This window comes from Neurospora tetraspora (assembly GCF_033439725.1).
Source record: "Neurospora tetraspora strain CBS 560.94 chromosome Unknown B0H65scaffold_8, whole genome shotgun sequence".
NCBI lineage: Eukaryota > Fungi > Ascomycota > Sordariomycetes > Sordariales > Sordariaceae > Neurospora > Neurospora tetraspora.
This window is the reverse complement of record NW_026944390.1, coordinates 2477064-2491060: the sequence shown is the minus strand read 5'-3', so window position 1 is coordinate 2491060 and position 13997 is coordinate 2477064. Positions and strand designations below refer to the sequence as shown.

The 13997-nt window shown below is 53.7% G+C and overlaps 5 protein-coding genes across 5 annotated transcripts; 4 read left to right on the top strand and 1 right to left on the bottom strand.

The window, feature by feature from the left end:
* The first annotated feature begins 697 nt into the window (after positions 1–697).
* B0H65DRAFT_324163 (uncharacterized protein) lies at positions 698–2940 on the top strand. The gene has a single exon (XM_062823450.1). The coding sequence runs from the start codon at positions 826–828 to the stop codon at positions 2785–2787; it is 1962 nt and encodes a 653-aa protein (XP_062677933.1). The 5' UTR covers positions 698–825; the 3' UTR covers positions 2788–2940.
* A 498-nt stretch (positions 2941–3438) lies between these two features.
* On the top strand, positions 3439–5674 carry B0H65DRAFT_552938 (uncharacterized protein; the record flags this gene model as incomplete). Its single annotated transcript, XM_062829931.1, has 2 exons — positions 3439–3766; positions 3843–5674. 2 exons carry the CDS (start codon positions 3439–3441, stop codon positions 5672–5674), a joined length of 2160 nt encoding a protein of 719 aa, XP_062677932.1.
* Positions 5675–6550: 876 nt separating this feature from the next.
* B0H65DRAFT_324137 (uncharacterized protein) lies at positions 6551–7559 on the bottom strand. The gene has a single exon (XM_062823449.1). It carries the CDS (start codon positions 7409–7411, stop codon positions 6647–6649), a length of 765 nt encoding a protein of 254 aa, XP_062677931.1. The 5' UTR covers positions 7412–7559; the 3' UTR covers positions 6551–6646.
* A 1623-nt stretch (positions 7560–9182) lies between these two features.
* On the top strand, positions 9183–11116 carry B0H65DRAFT_446327 (uncharacterized protein; the record flags this gene model as incomplete). The annotated part of the gene is made up of 2 exons (XM_062825793.1): positions 9183–9572; positions 9989–11116. The coding sequence occupies 2 exons, from the start codon at positions 9183–9185 to the stop codon at positions 11114–11116; spliced, it is 1518 nt and encodes a 505-aa protein (XP_062677930.1).
* A 530-nt stretch (positions 11117–11646) lies between these two features.
* B0H65DRAFT_435683 (uncharacterized protein) lies at positions 11647–13924 on the top strand (the record flags this gene model as incomplete). The annotated part of the gene is made up of 6 exons (XM_062825206.1): positions 11647–11851; positions 12015–12424; positions 12504–12534; positions 12588–12812; positions 12840–13573; positions 13604–13924. The coding sequence occupies 6 exons, from the start codon at positions 11647–11649 to the stop codon at positions 13922–13924; spliced, it is 1926 nt and encodes a 641-aa protein (XP_062677929.1).
* Between the last annotated feature and the right edge of the window lie 73 nt (positions 13925–13997).

Below are 13997 nucleotides of genomic sequence, written 5' to 3'. Positions count from 1 at the left end.
ACTGGAGGCGGTGATGATTTTTGAAAGTCGGCTAGATATGCACGTGACTGTTCATGGCGACATCTCGGCTGCCCTATCTGGAATCCGCCTGTTGTTGTTTCGGGTTCCGCGCGCAAATCAACATGTCTTGGAGTTTGTCATAGGGGAAAAGTCAAATGCGACGTCACAAAGTCAATAAAACGGGGCGGAAGTCAACAGCCAGGGGCAACGCCGAGTGGGGAAAGTGCTGCCCCGGCTGCCCCGCCCACAATTGCCCGCTCCCGACACACACTAACAATTATATCCACTATCCACGACCTGTTTTAGGGGCCAACGGATACGGGCACGGGGACCGTCTCGGGGCCGGCAATCCAATATCGGGACACGATGGTACGTAAGGAGCGATTGGATGCCCGGCCAACTCTTTCCCTCCAGTCACAGCAACTGCCTCAAGTGTTTCCCTCTGCCACCATGTGAGGAGTTTGAAGGCCACGGCAGGAACTTTTTCCCTGTGAACTTGACTGTCCTTCTTTTTCCCGTCAACCTGCCACTCGTTACCATAATCGACACCGAGACGACCATCGACCATACGACCAAAACTCTCATATCCACGCGACAACAACGACGACGACAACGAGACCGCGCTTGCGCTTGCGCCATGGATATCATCAATGGTTGGACCTGATTTTGACGACCACACTGTTGACCTGCCAGTAGCATAGCTCCTGATTCGGTAACCCTCGCGACAAAGATATTCACAGCCCCCAAGCTTACGACGTCCCGTTGCTATCCCGACCGAACCCCGCACAACCTTTTCAAGTCGTCGCGCCGAATCATATCGCAAACATGCCGGGCATACGCTCGGACGCGAACACTCCTCAGCCCGACCGGGAGTATATCTCGGACGAGGCGCACCTACTGCCGTTACCTCCAGACGCTCCCGACCTCCACGAACTCAACGCCTCTCTCGACGCCCTCTCCTCGGTCTTCCCCGACATACAAATAGACGTCTTCCGTGAGATGCTCTCCAGCTTCGATGGCGAATCGAGACTCGCTCTGGTCGCAAACGCTCTGATCCAAAACAAGGTCACCTGGGTCAAGGGTCGTTGGAGAGCCGCCGAAAAGGAAAAGATGCCCCGCCATGTGCCAGCCACAGCTGAGCCAGGGCCAGGGCCCCTGCCTGTCGTCTCGGTTCCCTCAAGGCACAAGTTTCGGAGCAAGGAGTACAGAAGCGCAGTCGAAAGACTCGCGTGGCAAGAATTCAAAGGATTGTCTCGATCGACCATCACCGCTGTCCTCGCCGAGAACAATTACTGGTACCCAGATGCCCGCCCAACGCTGGTCAGCCTTTCGTCCAAATCTTGGCGGTTTGCCATCTCGTCTCTCTTCCTGCGCAGAAAATCTGTATCGGGCACCGAGGCTGCAACACACCCACTTGTCATCTGGAAGTCATCCGGCAGGGGTTCTATTGTGCCCTGTATCAAGACTACATGCAATGCCGAACTAGATAAGGAGCTCTACGAGGCACTCATTGTCCCTATCCTCCAACAGGCACGCCAGGAAAGGGAAGACAAGGATCACACCTTGGCCGCAGAGCTCAACACCCAAGAGGCAGAGGAGCTAGAAAGCATGTTTGAATGCTCATGCTGCTTTACCGAAGCCACGTTCGAGGAACTTGTCGCTTGCAACATTGACGGACATACCATCTGCTTCCGATGTGTCCACCATACCCTCTCGGAAGCCGTGTTCGGACAAGGCTGGCAGTCAACCATCAACACGGAAACTGGCACGCTCCGTTGCCCAGCCGTTGAAGGGAGTGGGTGCAAAGGGTGTATCTCGCAAGAACAGATGCACCGGGCCATGCTTGAGTTCAAGAAGGGCGCCGGAATCATGCACAAGTTCGAGCAGCGTCTGGCCGAGCACAGTCTCGTAACTAGCGGACTCCCTCTTGCCCGCTGTCCTTTCTGCTCCTACGCCGAAGTCAACGAGATCTACGAGCCTCCGAACCCACTGACTCACCACTCTCCTAGAAAGAGCGCCTTCCAGCTCATATTCGTTGTCCTCTGCATCGGTTTCATGCCCTTTATACTACCTCTCGTCGTTATAATCGCGATAATCACGGTCCTACTAAGCTACAAGCAGGATATAGCAATTCCCCTATCCAAAGAATATCATGCCGCGCGCCAACGCCTTCACCGCCGTCGTCGCGGATCCAAGTTCACCTGCCGAAACCCCGAGTGCCAACGCAACTCGTGTCTCTCCTGCAACAAAGAATGGATCGACATTCACGTATGCAATGAGTCCTCCCTTGTCGCCTTGCGCACACAAGTAGAGCAAGCCATGAGCATGGCCGTCAAGCGAGTCTGTCCCCGCTGCAATACATCCTTCGTCAAAACAGCCGGCTGCAACAAGCTCACTTGTCCGTGCGGATACAAGATGTGCTACGTTTGTCGGAAGGACATTGGCGGGGACGGGGACGGCCCAGACGTGGGGTACAGACACTTTTGCGATCACTTCAGACCGGAGGGCGATGGGAGCAAGTGCGACAAGTGCACCAAGTGCAATTTGTGGGAGGCTGAGAATACGGAGCTGGTGCTGAAGCAGGCCAAGGAGGAGGCGGAGAGGAAGTGGTTCGAGACGGAGAATAGGGAGTTGACGGGCGCGGAGAAGGTGTTCTTGGAGACGGGCATGGCGATTGACCCGAATGCGGCGGCGAGGATGGATAAGATGTATGCGAATGGGAGTTGGCGGGTGCCGACGCTGGCGGAGTTTTTGGATTTTATGGTGGAATATGTTTTGGAGGCGTAACAATGCAGGTTATGGGAATTCTGGGAATGGCAAGGCTGGGATTAGGAAGGCGAAGGTGCATAAACAATGGATACGCTGAATATTAATAGAACAGCATCTTTTTGCCTGAGAACAATCGGACTTGGTTATCGAGGTTAAAGAATAATTCAGAAATACTTATCCATCACTGTCCATTTGGTGATAGCATCATGCAACGTTGGCGGCTACCACGACGTCGACGTCACGGCGTTTCCCTGGCGACGTTCAGGGGTAATGTCAATGTTAGTGATATAGTGGGGCCTCGAGGGAAGAGGACGGCCTTACGTAAGCGAGCTTGGCTCAGCGTCCCAAGCTCCCAAAATTCCTGAGCGCGGGCAGGCAACTCGCCAATCGCAACCGAAGCGCGTCCCACCCGTCAACCTCGCTCGTTTCCCACAGCTGCTGCCCGCGCCGCCACGAGAGAGCTCCGTCAACTTTCGCGACTTTGCGACAGCTTCGCGAACATCACTCCCTCGACATATCAACATTACCCACCAGCTCAACAACGCATTTATCCCGACCCCACGAGTAATAGCCTTTACGACGGATACTAGAATACGATCGCATTCCATAGCTCACCAACCATCACCAACGACACTTACTTAACAAGAAGTCAACAATAAATCACCCGCCATGTCAGGCCAAACAGGCAAATGGCGAGAAGAGCAGGTCCTCGTCATCTGCCCCGGCAGCTCGACAACCATGGCCCAGCTCGGTTGCGGCGAACTCAGCCCGCCCGCCCACCGTTTTCCGACGCGCATGTTCAGAGACGAAGAGACGGGTCAATGGAGGCCTTACCATACTTATAAGCGGAAGAAGGCTGCGGCTGTGTCTGCGCCTGTGGCCGAGGGAGAACAAAAACCAGAAGAACCAAAGCCAGAAGGGGGAAAGAAGGAAGAAGACGAGTGGGAATATGTCGAGGACCAGGATTCGGACGAGGGGGCTGTTTATCCTATTCAGGGTGAGTACTGGTCTGCTGTTCCTGCTGCTGGTTGGACGGGGGAAAAGGAAAGGAACTGACAGAACCATCCACACAGGCGGCCACATCGTCGTAATGGAAGCCTTCCTCGCCTTCCTCGAACACGTCCACTCCAGCCTAACCACCACCTACCACAATACGCCCATAATGCTCATGGCCTCCCCGCAATGGACACGCCCAGACTGCGAAACCCTGGCCCGTTACATCTTCGAGAAGACCAAAACACCCGCCCTGTGTCTGATCAACTCCGCCATCGCGACCCAGTACGGCCTCAAGTGGCCCAACATGACAGTCGTCGATATCGGGTTCGAGAAGGTCGACGTGACGTGCATCTACGACAGCAGGATCGTGGCGCATCGGGATGTTGGGGCCGGGTGGCCAGGGAACAGCGCAGAAGAGGAAAGGGAAATCAGCGGTGGAGAGGTCTTCACACGGAGACTGCAGCAGCTGCTGAAGGACAAGATGAAGGGCTTCAACCGCGAAATGGCGGAGCAACTGAAGAAGAGTAACATCTGCGAAGTCCTGCCTTACGCGCCGGACAAGCCCAAGCTCATGGATCTCCCTACTGAGGATGTCCCTGTTGCTGTGGCTGCTACTACTGGAGCGGCGGCGGCGGCGGCGGCTTCGGGCACGACGACAGAAGGACCGAAGATTGTTGAGCCGGTTGCTGACGAACCTACCTACGACGCTGACGGAAACCTGGTGGATGATGAGGGCGTGCTCGACGTTGCGAATATCGTGGCTACGGGACAGACGAGGGAGTTCTTGGCCAAGAAGGAGAAGGAGAAGCAGGAGAAAGCGAAGAAGAAGGGCAAAGATAAGGAGGCCGAGGCGAATAGGGTGATGAGGTTGCCCAACTCTAAGAGGGTGAAGAACATTTTTCACTTTGAGGAGTATGTTACCGAGGAGGTCCCGATTGTTCAGCCTGCTCCGCCAGCACCGGCACCGGCACCGGCACCGGCAGCACCAGCGACGACTGAAGCGGCTAAGGATGTTGAGATGGCTGATGCGCCAGCACCATCAGCGGAGGGAGCCGAGAAGAAGGACCAGGAGAAGAAGGATGAAGCTAAGACCGAGGAGCAAAAACCGGACGCCTCTGCTACGGACGACAAGAAGCCCGAAGAAAAACCATCCGAGCCCGCACCAGCACCCACCACCGAAGCGCCAAAGGCCCCCGAGCCCGCTGCTGCCCCCGCCCCTCCCGCACCAGAAGGCCCCGTCCTTACCGAGCGCCAAACCAAGCGCATCCGGCGGGACATTGAAGTCGGTCTCGAGCGCTTCGAGTTCGCCGACCGCGCCGAGATCGACCGCATCGTCACCGCCATCTACAACGCCGTCCAGTCCATCGACGACATGTACATGCGCCCTCCCTGCTGGGAATCTCTCGTCTTCGTCGGCAACGGCGCCCGCATCCGCGGTCTCAAGGAGAACATCCTCCAAACCCTGCAAGCTCGCCACCTCATCTCCCCCTCCAGCGCAACCATGTTCACCTCCGAACTGCCCTCCAACATCGGCACCCCCACAGCCGGCACTCCCGGCCCAGGGGCTTTGACACCTATTGCCAGCGGCCCTGGTGCGCAGTCCGGGTCACTCCTCCAAGCAGCAACCACCGCTGCGGCGAATGCTAACCTGAACGTACCTGGTGCCCAGGGACTCCAAGGAGGGGAGGGGCAGCTGGGACAGCATCACTTCCACAGCCAGACGCCGACGAATATTAAGTTGGCGCAGCTGCCGACGTATTTGAGCGAGTGGACCAAGAACGGGTTCGAGGAGGCCATGTTCCTTGGTGCGCAGGTCGCCGCTAGGATGGCGTTTTGCATACATAATTTTGATGCGCAGGGGTTGGAGATGCAGAGGTATATGAGTTTGTCGAGGGTTGATTATAAGTGAGTATTCCTTCCTCCTTTCCCGTAGTATGATGGGGGATGGTGTTGCGGAGATGGGAATGGTGCTGTGTAAGGAGATGTTGTGCTAACGAGATGAAATAGTGAACTGGGACCTAAGGGAATTAGAGCGCATTCTATGCTGGGGTGGTAGATTTTGACCTGTTGAAAACGAAGAACGAGAGTTATACCATGAAGGGCCGACTTGACGTACAGCCGACAGCGTACGGACAGCGGAGATGGATGGCGAGGGGGATAAAGATGTGAATGAAACGGATGGAGTGGTCTGGCTGGTTACTTGAAACTCTCATACTTATGCTTACACTTGGCAGGCGTCCAAAAAGAGAGAACATTTGAGAGGAAATACGTTAGTCTGTTTGGTTGACTTCACTTGGTCCTTTTGCTTGAGTCTGGCTTTGGCTTTCTCTTCTTATTCAACATGATACCTTTCTTTGCCTGCGTCTTGTTCCTCCGGTGCCGGTGTTTAGGGGATGATGATGTCGCGGTGGTGTCTGGTTGGCAAGTGCCATGTCTTGGAACCGTGGTGGGTGGGTGGTTTGATATATAGCTACCGGTGATCTGGACGTTGTACGTGGGCTCGAGGACGATAGAGTGGTAAGTGCTATATCGCGGAGGGGTAGCCTGGAGGCAGAGAGGCTGAGTGTTGTTTACGAGGCTGAGTCTTGTCCAACCTTCCTGACTATGCTTGTCTGGTTTGGCTTCGGCTTCTTCGTGGTCTACGTGAATCATGAGTCTCAGGAGGAAGATGAAGTGGCCAGTGTCCATGCCGTGAAGGGTAGTCTCGAGGCAGAGTCTGGTTTACCTTTCTGACTGATGGTCGTCTATGAACCAACTACAAGTAAGCTTCGTAGTCTGTAGGTGAGTCTCGGGGAGATGGGAGTGGCAAGTGCCACAATACGGACAGTGGTCTCGAGGCAGGAGTTTTGTCTACCTGTGCTCTTGAACTGATGGTGATCTGTCACCTGTGGTCGAGTGGTTTGAGTTCTGCTTGTTCGCGGTCTGTACGTGAGTGTTTGGGAAGGGTTAGGGCGTGTTTGTCTCCCCTGAAATGGCCTTCTGAAGTGGGTTTTCTGAAATGGTTTTCAGAAAAGTTGCACGGACCATCCTGAAATTCAGAATTCGGTTCAGAAACGTTCTGAAGCTCCTTCGGGATTGAATGTTGGACTCTGAAATTGGGGAGTTTGATGAAAGATGATTGGCAACAAATCGAAAGTGGGACTCGGAATTTCAGAACGGGGATTTGTGGAGCAATTTCAGTACTGAAATGTTCAGAGGTTTCCAAACAGCACTCTGAAAAAACGGCTCTGAACACTTCAGAGCCCGATTTCAGGGGAGACAAACACGCCCTTAGATGTAGTGGCAAGTGCCATATTGCGAAGCGTAGCCTCGAGGCAGAGTTTCGTCTGCCTTTCTGACGGATGGCTGTCCGGCTATGGTTTGAGTTCTGCTTCTTGGTGGTCTGTAGCCTCTGTAGGTCAGTCCTCGGGAAGATGGAGTGGCAAGTGTCCATATTGCGGAGGGTGGCCTCGAGGCAGGCTCTTTTCTTGTCATGTCTACCTTTCTGACTGATGACCGCTGATGGTTTGACTTCTGCTCCTTCGTGGTCTGTAGGTGCGTCGTGAGTGACCGGGAGGATGGAGTGGCAAGTGCCATGGCCTCGAGGCAGACCTTCCTGGCTGATGGCCGCTCGTCGTTTGACTTCTGCTTCCTCGTGGTCTGTCATGAGTCTCCCGGACGATGTAGTCGCAAAAGCCACCTCAGGGAGAGTGGTTCGGAGGTCTAGACACGTCTGGTGGCCCGCTGGACCCTCAGATTCGGTGAGTCTCCTGGTCCCCTGTTGTCACCTGTGGGAAGGTAGTAATCTACGAGTCGGCAATCGTGGTCGTGAAAGGAGGAAGGGTAAATAACGAGCTAAAAATCCAATTCTTTTTGGAGGTTCAAAAAGAAGGTTGCTTGGTAGGATTTTGAAGGCATAATTATCATGGCTGTGTAGAGCAGTCAAAAAGGAGTAAAATGGTATGTGGTTTGTGTGGAAAGGTAGTGTGTTGATCAAGATATCGATGAGTGAGTTGTCAGAGATGTTTGCTAAAGCCAGGTCGATTTTGTTTTTCGACATTCAGGGGATGTTCATGAAGAGACTCCCTCGACACGCAGTGTCATTTTTCCCCGCACGCAGTTATGTAGGAAAAGTGACACTGCGTGCCGAGGGAGTCTCGTTCATGAAATGCACACCACATGCACACCACATGTACAACCCAGTGCACATCCCATGAACATTGAATGAATACGCAATGAATATTCAATGAATATTCAATGAATATACTTAGGTATGTAAAGCTCATTAGAAAGCGCCGAGACTGAGGTGGTCTTGGACAGCGATGCAGATAAAGCAAAGCAAAGCAAATATTGGGTGGATTTGCTTTGCTTTGGGGTAGAGAAAAAAAACTTGTTTGTTTTATTTCGGATTTGCTTTGCGTTGAAATGTTTACAAATCTGGAATATTACCGGGCCAGGTATACCGTATTTACACGTATTTATTAGCTATATTACTATCATTACACAATGAAAACGAGAAGCTATCACTAGATCCCTTACTCCGTTATAAAATAGCGCTCCCTATTTCCTATTTCCTATTTCCTATATCAACCAACTTCAACATCAACCAACTTCAACATCAACCAACTTCAACATCAACCAACTTCAACATCAACCAACCAATTTCAACATCAACCAACTTCAACATCAACCAACTTCAATATCAACCAACTTCAACCAACCTCAACTTCAAATAGCCTCTATCGGTCCGTTAGGAGTAGAGTTTTTACAACTTCATTCTTCGTTTGAACGGATATTATACAAGTCACAGAGCATGCAAATCCCGAAATCTTTAGCAAAAACCCGTAAAAGAATCTTTACAAGGGATTACAAACAAAACGAGGGAAACCTTTACTCGTCTTCCCCAAGGCTTTGCTTTGTGGATTTGCTTTGTTTTATTGTTTACTTTATTGTATTTGGTTTATATGCATCGCTGCTCTTGGACTCGTCTCGGGAATACTCCGGAATCTTCAGCCCGTTCGCCTTCCGCGTGTTGTTCTGCTTCCCCGCCCGCAAATTTCTTCTGCATGCATGCCTACATCCCCAACCTCGCGGTCGTCACAACTTCCAATGTTTTTGGCGTTTTCCCATCTTCAACCCCCGCTCTTAACCCAACTTGTCCATCAATCGCAACAGTCCATTATTGTTCTTTTTCGGTCATATTTCAAACCCAAACCAGCTGGGAGGTGCGCCAGGATCCACGCATTTTTCGCTTCCCCGCTCGCAAATTTTCTTCTGTATGCGCGACCGCGACTACATTCCCAACCTCACCGTCGTCGCAACCTCACCGCCGTCACGACTTCAAACACTATTAGCGTTTTGAATTCTTGACACCCGCCTTTAACCCAACCCACTCGCGCTATCGATTATTGCCCGCAAACGAATCCTAACCGCCGACCATGGATCGCATTACCGAAGACTGGTTACCCGATGACGCCCCTTGGGCGGAGCTTACGAAAGAGGTGCTGGAGACGCAATGTGCGAAACGAAACCTGCCCGTTGCCGGTAGCAAATCCACCCTTCAACAACGACTGCTTGACTATCAGCGAACCAATACCGAGTTCAGATCCCGTCCTTGGCGGCTCAACCCTCCAGCCCCCCACGAGACCGATTACAGATTTTGCAGGAAACACGCACTTCCCATTAGACGTGTTAGGGACATGAGCGACTCTCGCGGTTGTCTGAAGATTTGCTTTACGTTCGCGTCCGGTCATACCACGCATTTTGGGAGTCCTTTCGATGCCTTCGCCACTGTTTACTTTACCAACAAGCCTTATTGCTCCTGTGGGGTTAGTAAACGCCGCTTATACTAGCATAAACAAACGAGTTACGCCTCCATGCTGACCTAGCTTACACTGAAACACCTTTTGCAGGGCCTTCCCTGCCTCCATGTCGAATGTTCGTGATAAGGCTTTCGCTACCCCTGAGCTGTTTTCTAAGCACAAAGGCTAATTGTGATACCCGCACGCAGCTCTCCTCCGCGACGTTCTCAACTGCCCAAAGCCTCTTGTCTGGCAAGAAGCGTTCCTGACTTCCGAACTCGAATACATCTACAACCACAGTCACGCCGCCCGTAGTCGTGTCGAGACAGACTATTATCGTCAGGGAAAGCGATGCGTCATATGTTTCCTTGTGCATAACACGCATGAGCGGAATGTCCCTTGCAGTGCATGCGGAATGCCAATGCATCCATCTTGCATCAAAGTATTCAAAAACGAAAGACGTTCGGCTAGTGTGGAAGCGGGACAATGCCTCCTCTGCGTGGACAAGGCCGAATGGGCTGCCGAGAAAGTATTTTGGGCGGCCTCAGGTCTCGCCGGCCGTCCCCGTCCCCGTCTCCGTCGCCCAAGCCAGCATCCAAGCACTAGCCAGATCGGACCGACGGGTTGAAGATGGTATTCAGCCGTCAATCGTGGTTAAAGTCGAATCCGTACAGCGAAGGATTACCCTACAGGAACCACAGAACGCAGAACAGCAAAGGTGCACATCGACGCCGCTCCTAGGGGTCCCGGCGCTTATCTGGCTGGAAGGGCGGCAGCAGCAAGAACGAGAACAGCAACAACAGGAGCAACAACAGGAGCAACAGCAACGACAACAAGAACAAGAACAACAGCAGCAGCAGCAGGAGAAGGCATTACAGCAAGCTTCTCCCCCCGTCATTATCCCTGTTAGGGTTTCGGTACTCCCTCACCCTCCTCAGGCAGATGAAGGGGAGAGGGGTGAGCCTAAAGTCGACGGTGACGCTTCACAAGCGGTGGCTCTACCGCCTCTATGTCCCCTCGACTCTTCCTCTGGCCCCCGCCCCCGCCCCCGCCCCGGCTCTGGCTCTGGCTCTGGCTCTGGCTCTGGCTCTAGCTCTGGCTCTGGCTCGGGCCATATTTCTACTTCTGCGCCGGCCCCCGTTGGTTTAGATGCTCCGGTTGCTGCTTTAATCCCATCGCGCACTCCTACTGCTGACGTCCAACTTGCTCCTTCTCCTACCCCGGCTGTGGGTAGCAGTTCTCAGATCACTGTAGCCAATCCTGCTACTGCTGCCGGTAGTGGTAGTGGCGCGTGTGCTTCAGTCCACACGTCTCCAGCTCTAGGTGCTGCTGCTCCCCAGGCTGTCGAAGCCAGTGACCCCGTTGGTGGAACTGCTGCTGCTGGTCCGGTGGACGGTGCTGGTGATCATACTGGTAATGACGCTGGTGATGACGCTGATGCCGCCGATGCTGCTCCTATCGGCGCGCCCGCTTCTGTTGCTGCTTCTGATGAAAGTACAGACCCTGATCCTGCTCCAGCGGCTTTGAACGTCAGGATGAACAGCATGACCGACAAAAAGCTGCCAAGCTAGCGCGAAAACTCAAGCGGCTTGAAAGAAAGTTGGATCATCTAGTGAGGGATGCAGATTACCAAGCCAAGAAGAGTATGCGAAGAATTGAGAGGGTTGAGAAGAGGATTCGCAAAACTGAGAAGAAGGCGAGGAAGAAAAGGCCATTGGCGAGACGAAATGAAGGAGTGGAGGATGGGTCTGAGCGAGCGAGTAGTCTGTGATGTTGTGCGAGAATGGACAAGCTCGGAAACGGAGGGGATGGGAGTTAGTTTTGGATTTATTTGTTTTTTTTTGCGTTCTTGATCTTCTTAGGCTGACGGTATCCGTTATTTCCTCCTTGTTCGTGTTGATATGACTGGAATTTACCTAAGACTTGGCATGTTTTTGGCGTTCACTTTTCTGCCCATTCTGCTCGCTCTTTTCCTTGTGGGGCAACGCATTTTTAACAACACGACGGTATGCAATGGGGATATGGCAGTTGAGATATATCATGTTGACTCCGGTCTGATCCCGCCCAGCTGCCTATCGCCATTCACCATGCCCCATCCACCATGTCCTGGGCAGTTGGGATGAAAGGATGGGCTTCACCCTTCATTGATGGCCCCCGCGTGACCGGCGCGCTTCCCGGACATACTCCCAGCCCGGTTGTCTGGGGCAATGGGCGAGCCGGTAGTCGTGACAGCTGGCAGCCTGGCTCGAGACTGGATGCCTGGTGTTTCGACGGTTTTGCCCCTCCGCGCACAAAATCTGCTGTGGGTTTTCCTTTGAGCTTCCACAACTTCCACTTCAAACGCACCACCCCAAAGTCTGGCCTCGCAAAGTTGCCCAGAATTTCGCCTGCTTTTCCGTCACCAAAAATCATTGCTTGCTCGACCACCACGAAACCTTTCCAATACCCATCGAACATCTACGTCCCAAGAAACACTCCGGTTCCACGAAGCAGCAATGCCACTCGCATCTTTGAAGGGTTACTTGCCCGACGACGCCCCGTGGCGCAAGTACAATGTCGAAGTTTTGAAGCGGCAATGTGAAAAGCGCAAACTGTCCAGGGAAGGAACGAAGAAGGAGCTCGTCCAGCGTCTAGGGCACTACCGCGAAACTCACCCCGGAGAGCAGAGGCGTGATCCCTGGGCATCCAAGCCCCCGCCCAACTACGCGGGCCTCTTGTCTCAGGCTGAAGCCGCGACTTTTCGAGTTGCGAGAGTCAAGAATTTCACGGAAAACGTTAGCGAAAAGAGAGTTGGGTTTTTTCTCACCAAGGACGGAGGACCTGACGACATAAGTGTTGTCTTTAAAGCCCGTCCCGCCTGCACCTGCGAGTTTTACTTGGTGAGACAATCATCTCATCATCTTTCCTTTCAGTACTGACCTCCTTGGAGGGATTCCTGCTAACCAAACTCACCCATAGGCCTCTAGGACGGCCTGTGTTCATATCATTTGTTTGTTATCCTCCATCTACCCTCCGCGGTTAGCAACTAACATCTCTCTACAGACATGCTCCGTTACATTCTGAATGTCCCGGAGCCACTCCGTTGGCAGAGGGCGTTTTTGCCCAGCGAATTTGACGACATTTACAAGCGCTCTCATCCCGTGAAGTCTGTAGCTTGGCCGGAGCAGTACAGTCGTTCACCTGGACTTTGCCTCATATGCTTCAGGGGAAGAGCAGACGACATCCGTTGCCGTACCTGCCCTGCCCCGATGCATATTCAGTGCCTCGGTATTGTCAACGAGATCTGAAGGATAGACAGCCGCGTATGCACGATGTGTCTGGACAAGCGTCAATTGGGCATTCTCGACCTGCGCGGACTAAATGAACAAGAACGTGCCGAGAGGGCGGCGATTGAGGCAGGACGTGCTGTTGCTGGCGAGGAGGCGGACCCTGAAGAGGAGAGCGAAGACTCTCTGGATGAAAATCCCCGCAAGGAAGCATCCCGCGGAGACGAGCAGTCTAACAACGCGCCCGGCCAGGCCATGAACCAGCACTCTCGCTCATCCCCCGTTTTTATCAAGCAAGAGAGGTCCTCTCCTCTTCCTGGGCAACAACTCCCCTTTTCACCTCCGCGCCCTCGGCAACAACAACCAGCCAGTTCACCTCTTCGTCGCCGGCAGCCATCCAGGGCCGCCAAGGACATCGGCCTAGTCCAACAGAGTCTTGCCGCGGCCGCCGAAGCTCCGGCTCGCACACCTCGCAGTCAGGGACGTACGAAGGCTCGTACACCCGCGAGCAGCCAACCGGTTAACGCCCCTGCTCAGAGCATCACTCCTATCCCGGTACCGGTCATTCCGGCACAGGCTTTGTTGCAGATTCAACAACTGCAGCAGCAACAGATCCGGCAGGCTGTTCACAACTTCGAAGCCGGACGACCTCAGCCCGGAGCCATCAGTGCCCTCCGTGCTCCTCCTTTCAGTGCCCCCCGACCTCTCCCTTTTGCAGTCATTCCTCCCCAGGAGCCTGCAACTCGCGCTTCTGCGACTCCTGTGCCTGATCCCGCTCCTCATGCCCAGGAGCCTGTCGCTCCAGCTGCAAGCGCAGCTCCCCAGGGCGTTGAGGCCGCTGCTGCTCCGGCCTCTGTTCCCGAGCCTGGTTCTGCTGTCCATGCTGGTTCTCCTGCTCGCACCCCAGCTACTGCCAGCGCCAGCGTTAACGGCAATATGGAGAAAAGGAAAGCAACGAAGTTGGCACGCAAGCTTAAGAGCCTGGCTAGGGAGTCAGCGTATGTCCGCGAGCATGCGGGCCGCGAGTTGAAGAGGCTCGCGAAGGAGAGCAAGCGTCTTGAGAAGAAGGTCAAGGCTTTGGCGAAGCGGGATGAGGCGGGTGGTGATGCGTAAGGCTGGTGAGGTCAGGCATTGCGCAGAGACAGAGGGGTAGTAATATGTAATGGTAATGTTTGTTTGGTGGATG